The sequence below is a fragment of the Notamacropus eugenii genome, chromosome 1 (genome assembly GCF_028372415.1).
Source record: "Notamacropus eugenii isolate mMacEug1 chromosome 1, mMacEug1.pri_v2, whole genome shotgun sequence".
Taxonomy (NCBI): Eukaryota; Metazoa; Chordata; class Mammalia; order Diprotodontia; family Macropodidae; genus Notamacropus; species Notamacropus eugenii.
In genome coordinates this window covers 182,162,913-182,190,629 of record NC_092872.1, presented here as the reverse complement: position 1 = coordinate 182,190,629, position 27,717 = coordinate 182,162,913, and the positions used below count along the sequence as shown (strand labels likewise).

The following is a 27,717-nucleotide window of genomic DNA, read 5'->3' as shown; positions in this document are numbered from 1 at the left end:
TCCACAATAGTTGTGTAAGACTAACTATGTTTCCCTCCATCCTATCCTGCCCCCTACTGCTTCTCTTCTCTCTTTTGATCCTGTCCCTCCCCAAGAGTGTTGACTTCAAACTGCTCCCTCCTCCTATTGCCCTCCTTTCCATCATCCCCCCCACCCTGCTTATCCCCTTTTCCCCCACTTTCCTGTATTGTAAGATAGGTTTTCATGCCAAAATGAGTGTGCATTTTATTCCTTCCTTTAGTGGAATGTGATGAGAGTAAACTTCATGTTTTTCTCTCACCTCCCTTCTTTTCCTCTCCACTATAAAGTCTTTTGCTTGCCTCTTTTATGAGAGATAATTTGCCCCATTCCATTTCTCCCTTTCTCCTCCCAATATATTTCTCTCTCACCCCTTAATTTCATTTTTTTAAGATATGATCCCATTCTATTCAATTCACTCTGTGCACTCTGTCTCTATGTGTGTGTGCGTGTGCATGTGCATGTGTGTGTGTGTGTAATCCCACCTAGTACCTAGATACTGAAAAGTTTCAAGAGTTACAAATATTGTCTTTCCATGTAGGAATGTAAACAGTTCAACTTTAGGAAGTCCCTTATGACTTCTCTTTACTGTTTACCTTTTCATGCTTCTCTTCATTCTTGTGTTTGAAAGTCAGATTTTCTTTTCAGCTCTGGTCTTTTCATCAAGAATGCTTGAAAGTCCCCAATTTCATTGAAAGACCATTTTTTTCCCTGAAGTATTATACTCAGTTTTGCTGGGTAGGTGATTCTTGGTTTTAGTCCTAGTTCCTTTGACTTCTAGAATATGATATTCCACGCCCTTCGATCCCTTAATGTAGAAGCTGCTAGATCTTGTGTTATCCTGATTGTATTTCCACAATACTTGAATTGTTTCTTTCTAGCTGCTTGCAATATTTTCTCCTTGAGCAGGGAACTCTGGAATTTGGCCACAATGTTCCTAGGAGTTTCTCTTTTTGGATCTCTTTCAGGAGGTGATGAGTGGATTCCTTGAATACTTATTTTGCCCTCTGGTTCTAGAATCTCAGGGCAGTTTTCCTTGATAATTTCATGAAAGATGATGTCTAGGCTCTTTTTTTGATCATGGCTTTCAGGTAGTCCCATAATTTTTAAATTGTCTCTCCTGGATCTATTTTCCAGGTCAGTTGTTTTTCCAATGAGATAGTTCACATTATCTTCCATTTTTTCATTCTTTTGGTTTTGTTTTGTGATTTCTTGGTTTCTCATAAAGTCATTAGCCTCCATCTGTTCCATTCTAATTTTGAAAGAACTATTTTCTTCAGTGAGCTTTTGAATCTCCTTTTCCATTTAGCTAATTCTGCTTTTGAAAGCATTCTTCTCTTCATTGGCTTTTTGAACCTCTTTTGCCAATTGAGTTAGCCTGTTTTTCAAGGTGTTATTTTCTTCAGCATTTTTTTGGGTCTCCTTTAGCAAGATGTTCACCTGCTTTTCATGCTTTTCTTTCATCTCTCTCATTTCTCTTCCCAGTTTTTCCTCCACCTCCCTAACTTGATTTTCAAAATCCTTTTTGAGCTCTTCCATGGCCTGAGCCCATGGTATATTTATTTTGGATGTGTGGGATACAGAAGCCTTGACTTCTGTATCTTTCCCTGATGGTAAGCATTGTTCTTCCTCATCTGAAAGGAAGGGAGGAAATATCTGTTCACCAAGAAAGTAACCTTCTATAGTCTTATTTTTTTCCCTTTTCTGGGCATTTTCCCAGCCAATGACTTGACTTCTGAGTTTTTTTTCTACCTCCACCTCGCCTCCAGATCCACCCAGCCAGAGCTTGGGGTCTGAGATTCAAATGCTGCTTCCTAGCCTCAGGGCTTTGGGCAGGGGCAAGGGTGCTATTCAGTGTGAGAATAAGTTCAGGTGCTCAGGTGGGGGCAGGGCCGCCACACAGGACTCAGTTCCCTCAGGGTGTTTATGCAGAGACTTTCAACAATGGATCCGGGCTCCTGCGTGCTTGGGGAGCCAATGTGCACTGCTGCCTCCCGAGGGGGCCCAAGCCATGGGGACACCCCACTCCCCTGTCAGCCACCCAAAAAGACTCTCTCACCGACCCTTGTCACCTGTGGGTGGAGGGCCTGCTGGAGATTCTGTCCCTGAAGCCTGCTTGGATCTGCTTCTCTTGGTGCCGCGCGGCCAAGGCAGGGCTGAGTTCCCCTCCGGGTCCAGCGTGTGACAGACCTTTCGCGTCAGGTTTTCAGGGCTCTCTGGAACAGAAATCTCGTCCACTCCGTTGTTCTGTGATTTCTGCTGCTCCAGAATTTGTTGGGAGTTCTTCTTTACAGATATTTTATGGGCTATGGGTTCGGAGCTAGCATATGTGTGTCTTTCTACTCCGCCATCTTGGCTCCTCCCCCAAGTAAGATTTCTTGCAGAAAGAAGGGGTTTGGAAGCCAGAGAAATTAAGAGGAGGAGATGAAGAAGGAGACCATTCTAGGCAAAGGGATAGGGTTTGCAAAGATGCAGGAACGGGATATGAAGTGGCTGGAGGTGTGGCATGATGGCTAGAGGACTGACCTTGTAATTAGGAAGACCGGAATTTAAGTCCTGCCTTTAAAGTACGCTAGCTGTGTGACTATCAAGGACCATTCATCTCCCAGTGCTCCAGGGAGCTCTCTAGGGCTAAAGTTACAAATGCGTTGCTTCTCTGCTTTGATGAAGGAGTTTCCCCACCAGAAGTCCCCTAAACTGATAAAATCGCAAGGTAGATCTTGTCTAGATGCTTAATAACAACGTCTGTATGGATGGCATCAATTTTAGATCATTGTTTGGGCCAAAGTAATCTATTAACCAACAAAGAGGTGCTCCTGTTTTCATATTCCAGTTCTGGCCCAGCTTCTTCAACTTAGTTTATTAGTTATTATCTTTGTACTTTCTAGCCACCTTGTAGAGAAACGTTTTAAAACATTTGTCCTACCCAGTCTGGATTGGCTTTATCTAGATTAACTCCTGCCAAGCAGACCCCCATGCCAATCTGTTGTTTCCTTTGTCACAGGAGCAGAACAACTCAAGTGTCCTTCCGCAGATGAGTTCATGCAAAAATCATGAATAAAAGGGAAAGAAAAGAGAGGGCTTAGGGTTTTTTTAAAAATTAATTTGAACACACTCTTCTGTTTTTCCTGAAACAAAATAACCTGCCTAGTGTGTTGTAGCCAACACCTACAGTTGCCATGTAAGAGAGTTCTAAAAACAATGAGGCCGCACAGAACGATCTGTGCATTTTCAGTGGTCATTGAGTTGATTTGCTTTTCTTGTACGTATTTATTTGTTTCAAGTGGGCATCTATTAGGGGAGAGTGAAGCAGTTAGTGGATAGTGATGGAGATGCAAAAGAAAACATAAAACAAAGAGTGTTATTAAAACGTATATAATCCGTTTGTCTCCACTTCCTTTTCTCTCACCTTCTTCTTAATTCTGCACTCTGGCTTCTGGCCTCATCATTCAATTAAAACTGCTCATTCCAAAGACACCAGAGATCTCTAAATTGCTAAACCTAATGACCATCTCTTGGTCCTCATCCTTCTTGACCTCTCTGCAGCCTTTGTTAGTTACCCTCTTTTCCCTGAAATTTTTTTCTCTCTAGGCTTTTGTGAGACTACTCTCTCCTAGTTCTTTTTCCTGTCTGAACACTCCTCCTCCAGCTCCTTTGCAAGATCTTCATCCAAGTTATGCCAGTGATGGATGTCCCCAAGGCTCTGTCCTAGGCCCTCTTTTCTCTTCCCTTTATACTATTTTGCTTGGTAATCTCACCAGCAACCATAAATTCAATATCTTCTGTATTGATGATAGGACAGATAGGTCAACACAGTGGATAGAGTACCAGGCATGGAGCCAAGAAGAATCACCTTCCTGAGTTCAAATCTGATCTCAGACACTGGTGAAATCCCTTAACTGTATTTGCCTCAGTTTCCTTATCTGTAAAATTATGTGGAGAAGAAAATGGCAGAGCACTCCGGTATCTCTGCCAAAAAAACTCCATATGGGGTCACAGAGTCAGACACAACTGAAAATGACTGAATGACAAATAATACTGATCATTCCCAGATCTCCTTACCTAGCCCTGACCTTTCTCCTAACCTGTATTATCATGTCCCTAACTACCTATTAGACATCTGGGACTAGATGTCCGTAGTAATAACAGTAATAATAGTTCGCATTTGTATGGTACTTTGAAGTTTGCAGAGTGCTTTTTACACATTATCTCATTTTATTCTTAAAACAAACCTGAAAAGTAGGTGCCATTATTATCTTAATTTTACAGCCTCTACAACTGAGGCTGGCAGAAATTAAGTGACTTGCCCAGGATCACACAGCTAGTAAATATCTGAGATCAGCTTTGAACCCAGGTCTTCCTGTCTCCAGCTCCAGCACTCTATCCACTACACCACCAAGCTGATTTCTCAGGAGGTCCAAAACTGAACTCCTAACTCCCAAAAGTTGCCCTCTGAAATCCTGCCCATTTTCCAACTTTCCCATTATTTTTGAGGGTACTATCATCCTCCCAGTTATGCAGGCTCACAAAGAGGATGACCTTTTCCTCTAGTCTTTACTCTTTCCCTCCCAATATCCAGTCAGTTGCAAAAGTCATGTTGATTTGACCTTTTGATTCTGTCTCTCTATGCTCCCTTCTTTCCTCTGACACTGCCACCACCTCCTCTAGACTGTTGCAGTGGCCTCTGGGTGGACTCCCTGCCTTAGGTCTCTTTGCAATCTAGTCCATCCTCCACTCAGCTGACAAATTGACCTTCCTAAAGCCCAAATCTGACCACAATCTCCTCCTATTCAGTGAACTTCAGAGGCTCCCTGTCACATCCGAGATTCAGTATAGAATCTTCTTTCTGGCATTGAAACCTCTTCATAACCTGCCCACCTCCTCCCATTTGAGCCATCTTATACCTTATGCTTCCCTTCCCCCATGTGCTCTGCATTCCAGTTGCATTAGCCTTCTTACTGTTCCTTAATTAAGATACTCCCGTCTCCTGACTTTGCATTTTCCCTGCTATCCATCATGCCTAGAATCCTTTCCATGCTCATTTCTGTCTCTTGGCCTCCCTGTGTCCCTTCAAGTCCTAGCTGAAATCACACCTACAAGAAGCCTTTCCTCATCCTCCATGATGCTAGTGGCCCCTTTCTTCTGTTGATTATCTGCAGTCTATCTTGTATATGTATAGTTGTTTGGATGTTGTCTTTCTCATTAGCCCTTTAAAATCAGGCCTTTTTTTTTTTTTTTTTGCCTGAGGAAAAAAGTCAGCTAGGTAGCTCTCAGCCTGCATTCCACACTACCTTCAGATACTTACTAGCTGTGGTAGCCTGGGCAAGCCACTTAACCTCTGTTTGCTTCAGTTTCCTCAACTATAAAATGGATATTATAATAATAATACCTACCTTCTAGTGTTATTGCGAGAATTAAATGAGATAATGTTTGTAAAGTATTTAAGCACAGTGCCTGGCACAAAATAAGTTTGTGTTCTTCCTTCTTTCCTTCCACACTGAATTCCCCCACACTGGTAAGATCATAGGTGGATCCTCCCTTTTGTTATTCTTTGTGTATTGAAATATTTTGTTCTTTGATGATTCTTAAATTTAAAGTTGAAAAGATTTTGAAATCAATTAAAAAAGCAAGATTCATGTACCAGATATTCATGGCTTCATAAACAGTCTTCTTTTTGTTCTTTGTATATTGAAATATTTGTTACTTGATTATTCTTAAGGAAGTAATAAAAAAGAAAAAAGTAAGGCAGCCAGACCAGTAGACCAAGAGTTACCTTCCATCTTCTTTTGACCCTTCCCAGAACAATACGTGACAGACTGTGTAGCTTAGGGGAGTGGCAGGGAGGATGCTTAAACCTCCTTCACTGGACAGGAATTACAAGGATTAAGAGAACTTCAGGGCAGAAATATTTCTGCCCTGGCGTAGACCTGGGCTAGTATCTAAAGGTATGCTTTCCTTTAGCTGTTCCCTTCTGATATGTCAGGAACCCCAGATGACCTCTGTCTTTTCCAAAAAGGCCTTGCCCACTCCCCTCATGCCACCTTTTCTCTTCTTGTGGAACCCACAGGGTCCTATAACTAAACAATATTTCCATGACCAGTACTATTATAATTTGTATAATGGGAGTATGTGGGTCCATGTGCATGTTTGTGTATGCATTTATGTGTAACAATGCAGAATAATGTGTTTATTATGTATGTATTTACTTATGAAAACAAAACTTTGTTCTTTAGTCTTTCACCTGAAGAGCTCAAAGTACTTTTATTCTCGAATTCTCTGTATTAACTAGAAGTAAATGGAAAGTATCTCAGAAAGAGCTATGGAGGCATAAGGGCTTTAGTTGATTTCTCAAGGCCCCTTTCCATGATAATAATAAGAAGATAGCACGAAACCCTAGATTCTGGGCTGATGTCTTTTCATTGTAGGGTATAAATAATTATCCCATTATATTTTGTTTTAGCTAATTCATCTATCTATGAGCACTTGAGACTAAAATGGACAGTTACTTTCTAAAGATGCTATTTTGGGGAGGCAAAAATATTGAATGTCTAAGTTTAGTGAGGTGTAGGAAATGTACAATTTGTGCAGCTGATTTTCTAGAATGCAAAATATTAGCAGAGTTCAAAGAAGAATGTTTACAATGTGTACAAACTTTAACATGTGCAAACAAGTGGTTTTTATTAGGGATCTCGTGAGAGATATCTGTAGATATAAGAGTTTGAATATGTGTTTTACACTAGATTAAGATATTTGTCTCTTGGGAAAAAAGTAATATAAATAATGTGTACTTTTTCACTCTCACTGACAAAGGTGTTATGATAACATGCTTGCCATGTAAGAAAAGCCACCACCTCTGACATTCTGTATTTATGTTTCTCTTGTAGTGGATGACAGTACAGGTGTTATAAACTGCATCTGCTGGAAAAACTCACAAGATACTAAGTCATCTTCAGGTAAGATAACTTTAATTTGCTGTATTTGTCACTTTTGATTTAACCAATACATTTTATTTATATAAACAAATCAAAACAGTATTTAAGTGTGTATTTTCAGATGAGTCTATTGGGTTTTATAGGCTGTCAGTGACACACTTAAAGCTTCTACTGATGCTCTGGAAACTGATAACGGAGTGTAGTGTAACCAATCAGATTTGTTCACTGACATTCTCATGAGTCTAATTTTCATCCATTTGGGGCTCCTTTCCATCAACACTAATGGGAATGCCAGCAGAATGCTGTGAAAGTCCAGCAGTTCCGGATCTTTGTTATTCATGACAGTTATTGAGTGGGACAGAACAGCTATTCCAATTCAGCATGAAATCATGTTGCTTGGCCAGAAGTTTTGAAATATCACTCATCTACGCAGTAGCAATATTCAGACTCTACAAAGTCATGAGTTGGCATGACACCAACATCTCTGATCTATTATGTGTTCCATATAATATACCAGATATTCTGTGATCTGTGACTAGGTAGAATATTTGTGTGTGTGTTTGTCCTTTGTTGCTGAAGAAGACCATGCCATCAGAGAAATAATGACATGACTTACACTTGACTTTGTTTTGAGTAAGGGAGGGCTGTGCAGGTCACCAGCCTCACTTCTTCTCCAGAGCCAACTGAATCCAGTGACCAGATATTCATCAGAATGACTGGAGATAACCCAGGATGAGGTAACTGGGGTTAAGTGACTTGCCCAAGGTCACACAGCTAGTGAGTGTCAAGTGTCTGAGGTGAGATTTGAACTCAGGTCCTTCTGACTCCTGCATTGGTGCTCTATCCATTGCACCACCTAACTGCCCAGGTAGAATATTAGCTTTTGGGGAACATCTAAAAATATTGTTTAGAAAATAACTTTTTTTTATCTTTTTTTGGTTATTTTTTAAAATTTTTGTTATTATTTCATTTGTTTCCAGTGTTCTACAATCACTTCCATATAACTTGAATTTTTCTCCCTCCCTCCTCAAGTTGGCATACAATTTTATATAGGTTCTACACATACAAACATTGTCACCTTAGTCATGTTTCTTAGAAGAATTAAAATGAATGGGAGAAATCATATAACCAACCAAAACATAATATAAAATAAAATAATCTGCTACAATCTATGATTAAATTCCATGGTTCTTTCTCTGGATGTGGAAGGCATTTTGCCTTAAAAGACCTTTGGGAACTTTTTAAGTCCTTGCATTGCACTGAACTTCTAAGTCTACCAGAAAAATTCCTCACACACTGTGGTTGTTGCTGTGCACAAAATTCTCCTGGCTTTGCTCCTTTCACTCAGCATCAGATCAATTAAGTCTTTCCAGACCTCCCTGAAGTCTTCCTGTTCATCATTTCTTATAGCACAATAGTATTCCATTACATTCATATACCACAACTTGTTCAGGCATTCCCCAATTAATGGGCATCCCCTTGATTTCCAGTTTTTGGCCACCACAAAGAGTGCTGCTACAAATATTTTTGTACATGTGAGACCCTTTCCCATTTTTGTGATCTCTTAAGGATACAGTCCTAGAAGTGATATTGCTGGGTCAAAGGGTATGCACATTTTTGTAGCCCTTTGGGCATAGTTCCAAATTGCTCTCCAGAATGGCTAGATCAACTCACAGCTCCACCAACAATGAATTAGTGTTCCAACTCTCCCACATCTTTTCCAACATTTATCATCATCCGATTTGGTCATGTTAGCCAATCTTATAGGTGTGATGTGGTATCTCAGAGTTGTTTTGATTTGCATCTCTCTAATCAATAGTGATTTAGAGCATTTTTTCATATGGCTGTAGACAGTTTTGATTTCTTCTGCTGAAAACTGGCTGTCCATATCCTTTTTCACTATTTATCAGTTGGGGAATGACTTGTATTATTGTACATTTGAGTCAGTTCTCTATATATTTTAGAGATGAGGCCTTTATCACAGACACTAGTTGCAAAAATTCTTTCCCAGTTTTCTGCTTTCCTCCTAATCTTGGTTGCATTGGGTTTATCTGTACAAAAACTTGGAAAATAACATTTTTAAAAATAGATTTTTTATATTTTATTTTTGCATTGTCTATATTTCATCCAATCCCAGAGAGCTGTCTCAAACAAACAAAAAATTTTTATTTTTTTTAATTAATTTTTTTACATTTATTTTCACACAATTTTGGGTTACAAATTTTCTCCCCTTTTATCCCCTCCCCCCCCCAAACCCGAGCTTTCTAATTGCCCCTGTGACCTATCTGCTCTCTCCTCTATCCTCCCTCCCTGCCCTTGTCTCTGTCTTCTCTTTTGTCATGTAGGACCAGATAGCTTTCTTGACCCCTTAACCTGTATTTCTTGTTACCCAGTGGTAAGAACATTACATTTGGTCCTAACACTTTGATTTCCAACTTCTTTGGCTCCCTCCCTCTCCACCCCTTCCCCTTGAAAGACAGGCAATTCAATATAGGCCAAATCTGTTTAGTTTTGCAAATGATTTCCATACTAGTTGTGTTGTATAGGACTAATTATATTTCCCTCCATCCTATCCTGTCCCCCTTTACTTCTATTTTCTTATGGTCCTTTTCCCTCCCCATGAGTGTCGACCTCGTATTGCATTCTCCTCCCCATGCCCTCCCCTCCATCCTCCCCCCGACCCTGCTTGTGCCCCTGTCCCCCACTCTCCTGTATTATGAGATAGGTTTTCCTATCAAAATGAGTGTGCATTATATTCTTTCCTTTAGTGGAATGTGATGAGAGTAGACCTCATGTTTTTCTCTTGCCTCCCCTCTTTATCCCACCACTAATAAGTCTTTTGCTTGCCTCTTTTATGAGAGATAATTTGCCCCATATAACTTCTCCCTTTCTCCTCCCAATATTTCTCTCTCACTGCTTGATTTCATTTTTTTTTTTAATATATGATCCCATCCTCTTCAATTCACTCTGTGCACTCTGTCTCTATGTATGTGTACGTGTGTGCATGTGTGTGTGTGTGTACTCCCACCCAGTGCCCAGATACTGAAATGTTTCAAGAGTTATAAATATTGTCTTTCCATGTAGGAATGTAAACAGTTCAACTTTAGTAAGTTCCTTATGATTTCTCTTTGCTGTTCACCTTTTCATGGTTCTCTTCATTCTTGTGTTAGAAAGTCAAATTTTCTTTCCAGCTCTGGTCTTTTCATCAGGAAAATTTGAAAGTCTTCTATTTCATTGAAAGACCATTTTTTCTCCTGAAGTATTATACTCAGTTTTGCTGGGTAGGTGATTCTTGGCTTCAGTCCTAGTTCCTTTGACTTCTGGAATATCCTATTCCATTCCCTTCTATCCCTCAATGTAGAGGGTGCCAGATCTTGTGCTATCCTGATTGTATTTCCACAATACTTGAATTGTTTCTTTCTAGCTGCTTGCAATATTTTCTCTTTCACCTGGGAATTCTGGAATTTGGCCACAATGCTCCTAGGAGTTTCTCTTTTTGGATCTCTTTCATGCGGTGTTCTGCGGATTCCTTGAATATTTATTTTGCCTTCTGGTTCTAGAATCTCAGGGCAGTTTTCCTTGATAATTTCATGAAAGATGATGTCTAGGCTCTTCTTTTGATCATGGTTTTCAGGTAGTCCCAGAATTTTTACATTGTCTCTCCTGATTCTATTTTCCAGGTCAATTGTTTTTCCAATAAGATATTTCACATTATCTTCCATTTTTTGAATCTTCTCACTATGTTCTGTGATATCTGTCTTTCTCGAAAAGTCCTTAGCGTCCATCCATACCATTCCAGTTTTGAAAGATCTATTTTCTTCACTGAGCTTTTGAATCTCCTTTTCCATTTGGTTAATTCTGCTTTTGAAAGCATTCTTCTCCTCACTGGCCCCTTGCACCTCCCTTGCCAGCTGAGTTAGGCTAGTTCTCAAGGTGCCAATTTCTTCAAGATTTTTTTGGTTCTCCTTTAACAGGGAGCTGATCTGCTTTTCATGCTTCTCCCTCATCCCTCTCATTTCCCTTCCCAGTCTTTCCTCCATCTCTCTAACTTGATTTTCAAAATTCCTCTTGAGCTCTTCCATGGCCCGAGCCCATTGGGTGGGCTGGGACACAGAATCCTCGATTTCTGTGTCTTTGCCTGATGGCAAGCATTGTTCCTCCCCATCAGAAAGGAAGGGAGGAAGTGTCTTTTCTCCGATAAAGTACCCTTCAATAGTTTTATTTCTTTTCCCTTTTCTTGGCATTTTCTCCAACCAGTGGCCTGACCTCTGAATGTTCTCCTCACACCCTCCTCGCCTCCTGGTCCTCCCAGCCAGCGTTTGGGGACTGAGATTCAAATGCTGCTTCCCGCCTTAGGGCTTTTGGCGGGGGCAGGGCTGCTATTCAGTGTGAGAATTAAGTTCAGGTGGTCAGGTTGGGGCAGGGCCGCCTCTCAGGCATAGTTCCCTCTGGGGGTTTATGCACAGACCTTCCACAATGGATCCAGGCTCCCACCCATTTGGGGAGCCCCTGTCTGCAGCCGCCTCTCAGCTTCTATCTCCTGGGGGGGCCCGAGCCATGGGGGCACCCCACTCCCCTCTTGACCCGCCAATGAGACTCTCTCACCTACCCCCGTCAGTCACCTGTTGGTGGGGGGCCCGTGCCGCTGCTGGAGATCCTGCCTCCGGAGCCCTCTCAGATCTGTGCCTCTTGGAGCCACGGCCGCAGGTCCGGGCTGGGCACTGCGTCTGCAGTGCGACGGACCTTTTGCGAGAGGTTTGCAGGTCCCTCTGTGGGTGGGGGGACCCGTGTGGCCGCTGGAGATCCCGTCCCCGTAGCCCTCTCGGATCTCCTCCCCTCAGTGTCGCGGCCGCGGCAGGGCTGCACTCTGCTCCCCGTCCCTGCGCCCAGTCCACGACGCGAAGACCCCCCGCGAGAGGTTTGCAGGTCTCTCCGGAGCAGAAATCTCCCTTGCTCCAATACTCCGTGGTCTCTGGGTGCAGAATTCGCCCTGGCTTGGTCCCCTCTAGCCGTTCTGTGATTTGTGGGTTCGGAGCTGTATGTATGTGTGTCTTTCTACTTCGCCATCTTGGCTCCGCCCCCCAAAAAATTTTTAAAGAAAAAGGAAAGATTGATGTTTGGCAATTAAGAGATCATTGGTAACTCTGGAGAGAGCAGTTTTAGTTGAATGATGAGGTCAGATGACAGATTGTAGAGCGTTAAGAGAGTGAGAGGAAAGAGAATTGAGCTATTGATTGTAGATATATGTGCCCAAAGAGTTTAGCCATGAAAGGGAGGAGACAGAACAATAGCTAGCAGGTATGAATGAGGGTTTTTTGAGAATGGAGGAGACATGGTCAGTTTTGTAGATAGTAGAGAATTTGCTAATCTACTGGGGGAGACAGGTTGGAATGGGATCTCTCATGCATGTAGAGGGATTTGCCTTGACAGAAAAAGAGCCATGTCTTCATATGAGATCTGGGTGAAGGAGGAGAGATGATAGCAGAAAGCATGTTAGTGATGTGAGATGAGAAGGAGGAGCTCTCTGCAAATGGTCTCAGTTTTTTCACTGAAATATGAAGCAAGGTTCTCTTCTAAGAGAGTGTGGGGAAGGAGAGTATTGAAAGATTTAAAGAGGAATGTAAAGCTTTGAGAAGAGCTGCTGTGGTGAGTAGGATAGTGAAACAGTTACGGAGGTGTAAAGGTTTGCCTCAATACAGTGACAGTCCATTTGAGATTATGTAACCCAAATTTGCCATGGATTCAGTCAGCTTAGTCCCATGATTTTCAGTTCAGAAGTGTTCAGAAACACTTGAATGAAAGCAATAGATGGTGGGAGTAATCTAAAACTGAAGCTTGGCAGGACCAGGGAAACAGCAGGATAAGGGGGTGTAAGAGACTTGAGAGGAAAGGGAACTTTGGAATTGGACAGGTTCACCAAAGAGTCCAGATGGGGAGGGGAGGAAAATGCAAGGGCAATAGCCTGTGAAGAACAGAGTGGTTGGGGGACTGAAGGTCCTAACAAGGATGAACAGCAGTGTTAGTGAATGCAAGGGAGAGAGGTAGAGTGACAACAGATTATGATCAGATAAAGAAATTTTGGAGTTCATGAACATGGATGTAGAATATTTGTTAGTGATAGCAAGATCAAGGACATGACTGTGGCTGTGTATAGCCGAGGTAAGGTAAAGTCATGGGAAATAAGTTGAGAAATAAAGAGACATTTCTGAGAGAGTATCAGTATGTGTTTGAAGTCCCCTACTATGAGGACAGTACTTGGGAAGGAGATAAAGACTGTGAGCCAGACACTGAGCTTGTTTAAGAATGGTAACCCAAAGCCGGTTAGATGGCTGCCATCCGAAGCTTGATTAATTGGGTGATAAAAATGAATTGAATGACCCCCAAAGGAAAAGAGATTGCTGAGTGATAATGGTAGCTGGAGGACCAGGAAGTGACCATGAAGAGCAAGGAGAAGTCCCTATGAGTGATAGGATAAAGTCAGAAGACTGGCTGCAAAGATTAAGAAGAGAGTGAGAACTTCCATGGATTATAGATAACCTTCGCTAGCTGTGTAGTCAGGAAAGGTAGGAGATACATAGAACAGTAACCAGCAGGTATGGGTGGATCAAGTGAGCATGTTAGATTTCTTGATACTGTTTGGATCCCAATGGAGTATACAGATTGTCATCAATTAATCCTCATTCTTACTCGGTAACAAGTTGACTGTCCCTTCCTTTTCTAGCCCTACAGTTAGCTCTCTGATGATACTATTTTGATCATTTTTTATTTCTCACCTCGATGCACTACTCTGGGATTTCTAACTTTTCCAGTATGCCCCAGGAAGCTCATTATTGAGAAAACCTCATCGTTGAACAGCCTTGGTACTTCATCTCATCACTATCCTCTGCTTTGTAGGGTGAAGTCTTGAACTTTAAAATTTCCATTTAAGGAGGGAGCTCAGCTTAGACATCTTTTCATTTCTCACTTGGCTGTGCTGATCCGAGACTTCTCTAACTTTTTTCACTGTGACCCCATGTCAGGTACCTTTCCCTCTAGTTTTTCAACATTTAATGCATTGTCTTCCCCTATTGGAATGTAAGCCCTTGGAAGACAAGGACTTTTCTTTTTTCACATTTTATCTCCAACACTTAGCACAGTACCTGTACCATAGTAGGTGCTTAATGAATATTTATTGACTATTGACATCACTTCACTGAAAAATTATTTGATGGTACGTGTTGCAGCCAATTCATTGTCTCCGTGTACCTCTCCAGTGTCCTTTGTGTAACCATCCCACTTTAACTATTTGGAGATGTAGTATCATTGGAAGAATATTGATGTCAAGAAGATGAGCCTTCATTTCAGGAGGAAGACTTGAGTTCACTTCCTCATTGGCAGTCCAGTCCTGTGCTCTTACTCCTATTCAAATACAGGATGAATTCTTTGTCCATCTGCAGTGTTCAGTGTATGTGGACTGATGGGCTGTCCATCCAACTGCATTAGAATTCCTGGAAAGTCAGCATTCTTTATTCATTTCATTCACAGGCTTTTCCTGTGTCGTAGTTAGGCTGAACCCTTTTGAATGATTATGGCTCTCATTTAGGTGCCTCCACAGTGTTCCACGGCTTGATGCAATCAGCCCAAAGTCATTTGTAAGGAGGGCAGCTGGGTGGTGCAGTGCATAGAGCACCAGTGCAGGAGTCAGGAGGACCTGAGTTCAAATCTCACCTCAGATACTTGACACTCACTAGCTGTGTGACCTTGGGCAAGTCACTTAACCCCAGTTGCCTCATCCTGGGTCATCTCCAGTCATTCTGATGAATATCTGATCACTGGATTCAGATAGCTCTGGAGAAGAAGTGAGGCTGGTGACCTGCACAGCCCTCCCTTACTCAAAACAAAGACAAGTACAAGTCATGTCATTACTTCTGATGGTATGGTCTTCTTCAGCAACGAAGGATGAACACACACATATGTAAGGAAGAGTATTTGGAGAACTTCATTACATACAGCAGTTATGTGCTGCATGTCTTCTAAGAAAGATGTGACAAACACTTTTGCTAAGCAGATGGGCAAGTTCCATGCCTCAATTGATATTAATAATCAGAGGATTCTCAGTTATGGCTGTCGTTACATTTTTTTCAAGAAATCTTTACAGTCTTGGCACATTTATAGTAGAACTTTGTTGAAGGAGAGTCTTAAGGAAGCATCTTGATCTGCCAAAGAAAATGCTTTTTTATAGTCAACAAACAATAAGCACAGTGGAGTCTTTTATTCTCTGCTTTTCAGTCAGTTGGGTGATTGTAAAATGTGGTTTGGTACAGAATGTCTCTTATGAAATTCTGCCTTTTCCCTTCATATTCACTCATCTAGGGCACCCTTCATGAATATGTTGATTATTCTAATAAAGATTTTGTAGAGATGGAAAAGCAAGCACGTAGTATTCCTCCTTTAAAGTCTGTCATCATTAGGGATCATAGAGAGTCTAGTTAGACAGAAGTTCTGGGACTTATTCTATTATGTCTTAATGATCTTGAAAGAAGAATGGAAAGGGAGGAGAGGAGAAATATCCTGGGAGGGGAAGGGAAAGGAAGGTTAGGGAAAATTATTTCACATAATAAGATGTGCAAGTAGAACTTTCTACAAACAAGGAGGAAAGGGTGGGAGGAGTGGCTGACACCTATACCTTATCTGAACTGACGAGAGAAGGAAAGAATACACAAATACACAGACAGTTGGATACAGAAATACATCTCCCTCAGTAGAGAAGCTGAAAAAGAAGAGAAGTGAGAAAGGGGAATTAGAGAAAGGGTAGACTAAGGGAGGAGTTATCCCTAAGCCAAAAAAAACCCCAAAAAACTCTAAGGATGTACAAAAATTATAGCTCTTTTTGAGGTGGTAAAGAATTGGAATCTGAGGGGATGTTCATCAGTTAGGGAATGGCTGAGTATATATATGGACATGACCAAACGCTAGTGTGCAGTAAGAAAAGATTTCAGTTTCAGAGAAACCTGGGAAGATTTGTATAAACTGGTGCAGAGTGAAATGTGCAGAACCAAGAGAACAATTTTTACACTGGCAACAATATTGTAGAAATGAATAGCTTTAAAGGACTCTAGTCACTGTAATGACCAGTGGATTTCAGAGAACTGATAATGAAACATGCTGCCCACCTCCTGATAGAAAGTAGAGAGACTTAGATTACAGAATGTGTATACACACATACGTACATACATACATACATACATATATATTTTTCCTTTAAGACATGGCCAGTTGGGAATTTGTTACACTTGAGTATACGTTTGTAACAGGGATTTTTTTTTATTCTCAGTTTGGGATGGGAAGAAGATAAGGCAGGTTTTTACAGATTGAATGGATGAATGGCTGTTGATATTTTCTTGGTTACTTTCCATTTTTGAAGTTAGACCTGTACTTTTTCCTAGGTACATGGTAACTTCCCTTGTATCAAATATCTTGACAATTGGTCTCAACAATTCCCCAAATTGTGTCAACTTCCTCATCATAGATGATGTAGTCTGACTTCCCATCTTTGTCCTCAGTGGTGCCACATGCTCCTCTTCGTACAACACATCAGGGACTGTGATGTTAAGTGTCCTAATGTATTCCCTCCATTGTAACTAATGAAGAAAAGAGTATATTTGAATATTAATAATTTGAATATTACTAATTAATTCCATTTTCCAGTTTTATCCTTAAATGCCTTCAGGATCATAGGACCGTAGATTTAGAGATAGAAGGGACCTGGTGAGGTCATCTGATCCAGCCCTTTCATTTTATAGATGAAAAAACTCAATCCAGAAAATTTAAGACATTTTCTCTAAGATAACACAGATAATAATGGTAGAGCTGGTATTTGAACTCGGATCCTACACCTTCTTCCCTACTGAGTAGCAAATGCCTCCAATGTCTAGTTAATTTAGGTCTCTCAACATTCTGTAAACTTGCTTTTTCCTCTACCTCCACTTTTTCTTGGGGTTTTAGGAAGCAGTGCTTCTCTTCTACAACCATCTTCTTTCATAGGTTTTGCAGATGAGTTTATGTTTTGAATTGGTATTTTCCTTAGTTTCAGTGTGTCTCTGATTAGCAAGAAGTTAAGTGTTTCCTGAAAGAAATGGTTACTAGGACTGTTTGGTCTTGGTGTATTGATTCTTTCACAACTGTTAAACTTCCTTGGGAAATGGTGTTAGTCTGTCCATTCTTTTATCTATTTCTTATTTTTTTTTTGTTTCAGCAGCTTGTTTAAATATGTTTAGCTGGAATTGCTTCAGTTGTTTCCTGAACAAAACACTCTACTGGTTGTTTCTCATGTCTGAAAAGAAAAAGAAATAAAGGAATGAAGGAAAGTATGAAGGGAGAGAAGGGAGGAGAGGGTTGGAGAAAAAGATAGTAAAAACTCAGTAGTGCTTTTAAATGGACTTGTATTTTATGACTCAACGGTATTTACATAGCTTTGAAGAATACTAATCCATAGATATGTAACAAAAGTATTCAGACTGTGGAGACCGTCATGTCCATTTGCGGATTGGCAGATGCCTGGGAATAGCCCAGTGGGTGCCCAAATACGCAGAGTCCACAGATTGGGACACCCTGGTCAGCATCTAAGAAATTGGAGGACCTGTGTCTCATTAGATCAATAAACGTCTTAGAAAGTGACATTTATTGAAACTATTTTCTGTTAGGTTAAAAATCAGATAACTCAACTCATGGATTAGAATAGAATCAATTCAAACTATTATGACTTATGTAGGTAACAGATAAGGATTTGCCATAATACTGTTTAAGGAATCATTATTTTATTAAATAATGTTGGGACAACTTTGAATAACAGTTTTGGGAAGAAATAATTTCTAACCATACTTCATGCCATATTTTGTTAAAATTGGTCTTAATGTGAATGTTCTTTCTAATGTCTATTTTGACTCCACATTTTATTAAACTATTTCATGACACTTGTGATTCTTTCTCTTGGGATCCAGGGAAGAAGATCTATTTTTGATGACTAGGTATATAGTAAAATTAAATTGTTCCGTAAGGAACACAGGTTTTCCCAGCATTGAGGCCAATTCTTTCACCGCTTTGGCATGCTGCCTTGCCTACTTAAAATAAGTAAAATATATAAACACACAAGGAAGTTCAAATTACCACAGGCCACCAAGCAAATGAGGGTGTACAATCTTGCTTTCTAAAGGACTATGTAAATTGAGCTATTTTTGGTTGGTATGAGGAAAGGAATCTGAGAAATAACATCTTGACAAGCAGGGAGAGAGGAAGAAAGATTTTTATTTTATTAATTAAAAAATAAATGCCAAACTTTACATCATCCAGCCCTTTGCTATATGTGCTTTTTTGACTGTCTATATTCTCATTTTTTCTTAGGCCTAAATTCAACTCTTCTTCTGGTGTTTCTGTTTTTATCAAGTCAAGAAACATTTATTAAATAGTGCTTACTTAGTGGAGGCATAAGTGGCTCAGTGGATAGAGCTCTGGGCCTGAAGTAGACCTGAGTTCAAATCTAGCCTCAGACACTTATTAGCTGTTATTCCTGAGAAAGTCACTTAATCTCTGTTTGGCTTAAACCACTGCAGAAGGAAATGGAAAATCACTCCAGTATCTATCTTTGCCTAGAAAACTTGATACAAGGTCATGAAGAGTCAGACAGCAATACCATGCACCAGGCAATATGCTACATGCTAAGAATATAAGGAAAGATAAAACCATCATCTGTTCTCAAGGAGCTCATGTTGTAATGGAGAAGAAAAGACACAAAAACTATAAACTATAAACTCTATAATATATAGACATTTATGTATGTCTGTATTCTCATCTCTATATATACACATACATATGTATGCATGTACCTATATAGATACATACCTATATAGGCCTATATATATGTGGAGGGGGGTGCAGGAAGGAGAAAAAGAGAGAGAGAGAATGTGAGATATTGGGAGTCTCAGAAGGAAGGTACTAAGATTAAGGAAGATCAGAAAAAGCGTCTCTTTGCAGAAGGCGGGACCTTGGCCAACACTTGAAGGAAGCCAGGGAAGTGAGGATGGGAGAGTTTCAGACATGGGCACAACTGATAGCCGGTGAAAATGCATGGAGTTGAAACCTGTGAATGGAACAGCTAGGAGACCAGAGCCTCTGGACCCACAGTATTTGAAGGAGAGTAAGCTATAAGAAGACTGAAAAAATAGAAAGGCCTGGCTACTACTATAGGTTTTAAAAGCCAAACAGAATTTTATATTTCAACCTGGATGTTGAATAGGGAGCTAGCAGCTAGACACATCAGACATACCAGATTTTCTGGAGAGAGATGCCCTGCCTCAAAAAAAAAAAAGCCTTTATTAAAAACACTTGTACTGATGCCTTTTGTTTTTACATTCCAACCATTTCTGGAAATATATGGACTCTCAACCACCCGCCAAAGTCTAATCTTCTCATGTAACAAAGAAAAACAATTGAACAAAAGCACCCCATACAGTGACCATATTTGACAGTGTATGCAGTATTCTGCTGTGGTCTCCTGCCACTTGGGCCCGAGAAGAAAGGGTTCAGAAGTATCTTACTGCTTATCTACCTCTACAATTCTGCTTTTGCTTTGACTTGATTAATCCCTCCTTAAAAATGTCTGTTATCCTCAAGTGGCTATAAGTTGGTGAAACTTGTTAATATGTGTGAACAATAGAGCGACTGCCCACCATATATCAGCATGGAAACTACAGTATCACCAATTCAGACGTTGTCCAGAACTCAGCCTCAAGAGTTTGATAGTCCTGAGCAAAGAGGACTTCCCTCCTCCCTCAAGGGCACTAGTCTGTCAAGTGCAGACTCTTAATTTCCCAGTAACAAAAGCAGTTTGTGCTTTATCAGTTGCAAAGGCTGGTTTTGAAGACTTTCTGACATTACCCAAGGAAGGCAAATGTCTTATCCTGTCACCAGGAAATGGACAGGGATATAATCAGATGCTCACTTGGAGCAGCTGGTATGGGAGGGGCATTCACTGTGTCCCTGCTGAGCTGAGTTGGTAATGGCTGCAATTTCCTGCCCTCTCCACCCCTCATCTAGACCATTCAGAGTGACAGGGGACCCCAATTGCAATTGTCACTTGTGCTCAATGCTCACCCTTCTCTGAGTAGCTTAGCTAGTATAATTCATAGAGCACCCCAGCTTCATCATTTAAGTCCTCCTTTCTGTCTCAGAGGTTTTCTGAGGGCTAACCATTAGAGTGTGAGCCATGACCCTGGACCAGCAGACATGAGGAACAGTCTCTTGGAGCACAGTGGTGACACAAGGGGGAGGAGAGCCAAGACCAAACACTGCGGGTTGCAGCTGCACTGTGCTTCTCACAGATTCTCATTGCATGTATTCTCCCCACCAAATGGGTCCATTTTGATCCAGCATGCATCAGCTCCCTGCTCCCTTGTCTTGCTCCCTTCACTGCCCTGCCTGAAGTTCTGGGACAGTCACTGCCTTTGGATTCAGTTGTTTCCTATGAACTATTCATTCCCCTTCCTACCTTGGCCAGACCTGTCAAGATTTTACACACAGACACTGAAAGAACAGGACTATAGACCCCATAACTTTTGACCCTAAACTCACTGTTCTTTTTCGTGATATTCCATTAGATGGTAAGAGTTTATTTTTATAATTAAATTAATTTTTTAATGATGAAATATTGATTTTTTTTCCTCCCTCCTGCTCAACCCCATGGTGGTAGTGGGGAGGCAGATGTAACAAATATTTCTAGTTAAACCAAGAAAATTCTCACATTGACCACATCAAAAATATAGATGTTTCGTTCTGCTCTCTGACTCTATCGTCTCTCTTGGGGGTGGGTAGCATGCTTTATTATTAGTCATCTGAAATTATGGTTGATCATTGCATTGATCAGAATCCTTAAATCTTTCAGTTTTTTTAGTAGTATCATTATTAATAGTTGTTATTATTTAATAGTGTCAAATTGTTCTCTGGATTCTGTTCAATTCATTCTGCATCTGTTCATACAAGTTTTCCCAAGGTTTTCTGAAGCTACTGCCCCTTTTGCCATTTTTTACTGCACAGTAGTTTTTACATGCCAAAATTACTTCAGCTGCCCCTCAAATGATGGGCCCCTTCTTAGTTTCCCCTTCTTTGTCATCAGCAAATCTATACAAATTACCCATGAGTTAAGCTGTAGTACCATTGGTTTGAAATGAATAAAATTGATTACAGCTATTTAAACACAACTCTATGAATGTTAGCCAAGAGGAGGAAAATTGTATATGTTTAAGCAGTTTATAGTTTAATATTTACTGCACTAGGCTCTCTTCTTTTTCATATACAACATCCCAGTGTTACACATATAAGATTTCACAAGTTATGGGTCCCTGGAACTGGTTTTGACTGCCCAGTTCTGTTATTCCAGAGTGCCAATTCTCTCCTGAATCTCACCAACCAGTTACACACAGCATGGTAGTAATGTAACGAAAGAGCAATATACTTAAAATAGAAATGCAAAGTGAACAATGAGAAAAAAATAAAAACAGAAAACTCTCATTCTACCCTCAAAACCTTTATCCTAGCCTACAGGTTTCAATTTGAGTTCAATACCTCTTCATTCCCCTTATATCTTAAGCAAAATAGAAGAAGATTTTCCTTCCAGCAGTTTCCCTGCCTTTCTCTCTCCAACACAGTGAGAAGGGGATACCTCAGTGACTCGTGGGAGGAGGTAGGGATCGACCTTGGAATGCTGAACTTTTCAGAAAACATTAAGGACAAGCGTGGGAACCTTGGCTGCATTCCCATGCCTGGCTCCACATGGCTTCCCTTTCCCTACCAAGCCTTACAGTACCTTCATTTGGGGGAAGTACTACTCCTAGTACTGGAGTGAGCTAGTTACAGTGGTAGGTAAACACCTCCTCAGTTATAAGTCCATGTAGGAAATGATTGAGTTCTGGAGAAAAAGCCTGTGACCTAGAAAGAGCCATTTCTTTTCTCTCCCTCATTCCCCCAGTTCTTCTCACTTCTGTTATGTACCATCACCTTCATTCAGGCCCTTATCACCTTTTGCCTAGAGTGAAGCCTTGACTTCCCATCGGGTGTTCCTGCCTCAGACGTCTTCTTTCATTTCTTCTTTCATACTGCTGGCAGGTTGGTCTCAAGCAGAGATCTGTCTCAACCAACTCCAGTAGCTTCCTGTTGTTTCTAACATAACCTATAAACTCCTCTGTTTGGAATTTAAAGCCCTTCACAACTGGTCCCAAGCTAGCTTTCTAGCCCCACTTAAAGTTGCTCCCCTTCCTGCGCAGTCAGTCACCTCTAGAAAACCTAGCCTTCTCTCTGTTTGCATACACTTTCTTTGCATTGTCTGCCCTCCATTACTGGAATGCTCTCCTTTCTTACCTCAGTTTCTTAGTTAATTATTTCCTTCAAGAATCAAGTCAAACATTGTCTTCTATATGAACTATTTCCTGATCCCCTCAATTTCTAGTGACTTTTTGGTCTTGTGCCTGTTAAGTATTCTGTATATGCCTATAGATACATATGTTGCTGTCATTCTCCACCCCTCAACTAGATGAACTGTAAGCACCTTGAGGGCAGGAACTGGTTCACTTTTGTCTTTTTATCACTAGCACGGCACCTGGCACATCCTGGGCACAGCATCTGTGCGTAATAAATACTTATTGACCAGTTGATTGATTATGCTCCTACTCTCCTTTAATAAGGGGCTTATATTTGATCCACATGTAATAAGGAGCTGCTGGACCTTATTGACTAGGATCTGACATGATCAGATCTGTATCCTAGCAAAATCACTTTGGCATCTGTGGGGAGGATGCCTAGCAGTGGAGAGAGACTTGAGGCAATTAGGAGGCCATTGTAGTCATCTGAGAGAGAGATGGTAAGTGCCTGAACCAGAATGGTCACAGACAATAATCTAAATACATAGCTCATGGGAACATTAGAATGTTATACAGCAGGCATGAGGACATATGTAAGTGGAATACTTAGCATATAAAACAATAGAACATATAACAAGATTACTGTAGACTAAATACAAACTCTCCACAGAATGTCTCATAAGAAGGATGGCGTGATATTTTGTATTTGTATTTATTATAAAGACATACATATTCCTTAATATTTAAAATAAATATTCTTCTGTACATATATAACATATGAATACATATATAAATATATATTTATATATAATTATATTACCTATAAATATATATAAATATAAAATATATTTTTTATTTTTTTCTCAATTACATGTCAAAACAATTTTTGACTTTTTTTTTAAAGTTTTGAATTCCAAATTCTATTCCTCCCCTCCCTGCTCCTGTATATACTTGTCTGGGTGGGGGAGGTTGACCTTGAATATGTGAAGATTTTTTTGTGTGTCTCTCTTTTTTGTTTTCTTCTTGTAGCTAAAGTTTGTTCCAGTGTAACTGGTGGGCAGAGTTTAACCTCACTGTTTAGGAAATTGCAAGAAACCATAGATAAGAAAACTAAATTGGAAATTGGGGATGTTGTTCGAATGAGAGGATATATCCGTGTCTACAGAGAGCAACGAGAGATCCATGCCTCCAGTTACTGTAAGCAGTGGTTATTTTGGCTAAAATTGGAGTTTTTAAAAATCTTTCAGAAAAAAGATACTTGCAACTTAAATTGACTACAGTTTAATTTAAAATTTTGGTTTAGTTTAGTTTCATTTAAAATAAAAAATTAAATTAAAATTCAGTTTAGTTTAAAATTTCTACAGAGGGACATCATTTCTTCATTTTATTTTTAAGGATGATAATAGACTGGCATTGGTTTTTGGTAATAATATTGATGTTGGGAGCTCAGCCACATAGAGAATTCTCAGTGTGTAAATTCCCTCCATGAATGTAGGATTGTGACTTCCAGTCAGCATTGCCTCTGCGAGGTTTTGCCCATGATTACCTAGCTAATATGGGTCAGAGGCTGGACCTGAACCCCGGTCTTCCTGACCCCTGATTAGTCCTCAAGTCACAGTGCCTGGCTTTGGTCATGTCTGATATACATAACTCTGAAAATGCTTCCAGATTTGGATTTGAATAGCTTTTAGATAATTCACTTTGCATTTGTAGAGCATATTAATTTATAGTATATGTTTATAATAAAAATTATAAAGTATAAATTTATAATTTGTTATATTTATTAATTTGTAGAATGTATTGAGATTAAGTCTTGCTGTATATTATTAACTCTGGTCATTTAGAAAGAAATGGGTCAATCAGAAACATGATAGCTTAAGATTTATATGTGAGACACTTTTTGCATGACTCCCGTAGTTGTTCCTTTGGAAATCTCAAAGGTGAAAATCACTTTTTGAAGGGAATGATAGGGCCTGCCTGTAATCTCTCCTGCTGAGAAGACTGAGATTGACAGTTCTCTCAAGGTCAGGAGTTCTGAGCTGCAGTGGGCTAAGGTGATCAAGTATCTTCACTAAGTCCTGCATTAACAGGATGACCTCTTAGAAGACTGGTATTACCAGGTTGTGTAAAGAGAGGCAAAACTGGCCCAGGATGGAAACAGAGCAAGAGGAAGCTCCTGTGCCAGTCAGTGGGATTAAGCCTGTTCGTAGGCAGCCCCTGCAGTTCCAGCCTAGGTGAGATAGGGAGATCCAAAGGATGGAAGGAAGGAAAGAAGGAAGAGAAGAGAGAGCAAACCCTGCTCACAAGGGTTTGCTGACAGTCATAGCCTGTTGTGATCTTCTTCCCTGTCCCAGAGCATTCCCCTGGTAGTCACTTAAGTAATAGAGGAGTTGTATTCCCTCATGGAGATCACTTGGGAGCCATTTAGTATGCCTCAACATTAATGATCCCCTAGTGTGATCCACTAGGAGAGCCACTGAGGGCCTCATTTATTGTTACTCCAAGCAGTGCCTTTGCCATGGGGGAGAATAGACTTCTGTGTAATTGCTGTGGCATTTTTTCCATCTCCTGATAGATAAGGTGGATGATCCAGTGTGGAATGTTCAGATTACAAGAATGTTGGAGCTTCCAGATATCTACAGAAAAGTTTATGACCAGCCGTTTCCAAATGGCACAGTAGTAAAAGAAGAGCCGGTAAGGTAAGCAGTTGCTAATCACCGTTTAAAATGTGCACAGCAGTATGAGTTCACTTGTGTAACTATAGCCTTGACACCAGCGAAGAGTTGAGAAAATGTCCTTTACTCGCCTCCTTTAAGAGGTGGAGGACTGTGACATATGGAATAATAGCACATATGCTGGTGGACATGATAGGTATATTAAATTGGTTTTGCTGACCTGTTTTTTTCTCTTTATTTTTAAAAACTTTTTATAAAGGAATGACTCTCTTCCTGGGTAGGCAGGAGGCAAGGGATATATATAAAAACAAAAGATATTAATTATAAAAATAAAATTTTTAAAACTGTATTTGTTAGTACTTAGGAAAATTGGTCATAAGGGGGTTTTTTGGCCCTGTGACGTAGTACATGTTAAATAAAAATTTGTTGTTGTTCAGTCTTTTTTCAGTCATGCCTAACTCTTCATGATCCCAGTATAGATTAGCACTTTCTCTGCAGTGTCAGGTCTTAGAGAGTCAGTTACCTCAGGTACTTAGAGGGTAAGTGACTTGCTGAGGGTTTTATGGCCAGGATGTTAGAGGTGAAACTTAAACTCAGTTTTTCCAGACTCTGAGACCAGCTCTCTACCTACTGTATCACACTGCCTCCTGATATGTAAAGTAATGAATATCAAGATGTAGCACTTTTCACATGAATCACTAAATTGCAAGTTTAAGAGCCAGTTTTGAGCTTTCAAGAAGGGAAATGTTTTTGTCAGGGTAGCTTCAGGGTTGTTTCAAGAACTTGCCCCTGATACTCGGATCTTGGTTTGAATCCCTTAATTTCCAGTTGCACGTTTTATGAAGTTAATGGTACTATATTTTATTTTAGAGTACTGTGCTTTTGTTGATTTTTTTAAAAAAACCCATATGTGCATGTGTATGTTTAAACACGCACACATATATGTTCTATATACACACACATATTTCTGGAATGCACATATGTTTTCTAGAAAAAGCATAACAAAGATGTGCAAGATGCTCTTGGTGTTTTCCTGAAATTTTCTAAAATTCGTTCTCTTACTACAGCAATCCAGGTACCTTGGACCTTTCTAGTCAGACAGGTTTGCTGAGTGAAAAAATCCAAGACTTCCTTGTTGAGAACAAAGTGCAAAGCTTTTACCAACAAGAGCTAGAAGCCGTGGATTCTTTGATGGCTCCAGCCAATCAGCCTGTTGTTGACAGATCCTGCTCTGAACAGGTGAGGACTTTCTAAAGAATGCCATCACAGCCATGCTCCCAAACTGGAGATGAAGTACTGGTGTTCCTGTTGGGATTGAGTGCTCTATCGCCAAACTGCAGGCAGGGAGAACTGTGGTTTATTTGGGGCCTTCTTTCCATCTCAGTCATATACCTGGCCACAGGGAAGTCTGAGATGACAATGAACCAGTTTTTCACCTGATTCAATTCTGTGTGGGTAGGAAAAAAACAATCTAAGGATTTACCTGCTATTAAAGTAATTAGATGCCCATTGAAATGGGCTTTTAATCTCAGTGGATTCCAGATAAGGCAGAATGGAAGAGAGTGGATAGTTATCAGTCCAGCAACAATAATAATAGCTCATGTTTTTATGTAGCACTTTGTAATTTACAAACTACTTCCCTCATCTCAAACCTACAAGGTGCTTCAGTGAATCTTCCTACACTCACTCTGCCTTCCTGGCCCTGCTCCTGGTCCTGACTTTCTAGACTTTAAAATCCCATCCTCCCCAAACCCCTTCTTCCCTTTTCTGCTCTCTTTTCTGTGTCATCTTTCCCCATTAGAATAGAAGTTCCTTGAACGCAGGATTTCTCTGTCTGCGTGTATTTGTATCCCCAGTGCTGTTTTTCTGGTTATACATCTTGATAACCCTATCATAGCTTCTCCTCTTCAGTTCTGCATGATATGTTACAGCCTGCCCACCTTGAGCTGTTTGCATTCCCTACCTCACTGTAATCCTGTGGGGTAGGGAGTGCAAGCTATCCTCATCTTATGGGTGAGGAAACTGAGCCTCTGAAAAGTCTTTGATAGAAAACTACTTGGGTCTGAAAGAAGTTGTTCTTTCCCTCTGATGGGATTTTTCCACTTTCCCTTTGGATCAGGTTAGTTTGTATTCCTTGCGTAGCACTTAAAGCTCTTCACAATCTTTCTCCAGCCTATCCTTCCAGGTTTAATACATATTTCTTCCCTCTTTATAGCTACACTCCAGCCAAACTAGATAACTTGCTGTTGCCTGAACCCTACATTCAGTCTTCTGATTCCATGCCTTGGTACAGGCTGCCTTGAATGCCTGAGATACATGCCCTCCTCACTGCTACTTTTATACATACCTGGTCTGTACCTTTGGTCAAGTTTGGTCTCATGTGCTACTCCCTACAGGAAGCCTTTCTTAATTCCCCCAGTGGTTAGTGCTCCCTCCTCCATCTTCTCAGTTTATCATCTGGGGGGGGTGGGGGTGGGGGTGGAGGTGAGGGTGGGAGAGGTAGGGGGGGGTGTTTTCCTCTTTACAAACTGGAGCCTCCTAGTACAATATCAATTCTTTGACTGTAGAGCCTGTTTTTCATTTTGCCTTTGTTCCCCTAAACCCTCTTGTGCCTTACACACAGTAGGTACTTGATAAACTAATTTCGTATGAGGGATGATTAGACTGTAAATATCCATCTCCTGCCTTCAAATAGAACCTCATATC

At 40.4% G+C, this 27,717-nt stretch overlaps 1 protein-coding gene across 16 annotated transcripts in view; it reads left to right on the top strand.

Annotated features, from left to right (window-relative positions):
• Positions 1 to 27,717, top strand: part of STN1 (STN1 subunit of CST complex) — a 56,020-nt gene that overhangs the window by 8,075 nt on the left and 20,228 nt on the right. For all 16 annotated transcript variants that reach the window (XM_072621485.1, XM_072621474.1, XM_072621479.1 and 13 more), the window contains exons 4-7: positions 6,903 to 6,971; positions 23,366 to 23,533; positions 24,912 to 25,035; positions 26,079 to 26,250. In XM_072621485.1, coding sequence (XP_072477586.1) covers positions 6,903 to 6,971; positions 23,366 to 23,533; positions 24,912 to 25,035; positions 26,079 to 26,250 — 533 coding nt within the window. The remainder of the gene's footprint in view (positions 1 to 6,902; positions 6,972 to 23,365; positions 23,534 to 24,911; positions 25,036 to 26,078; positions 26,251 to 27,717) is intronic.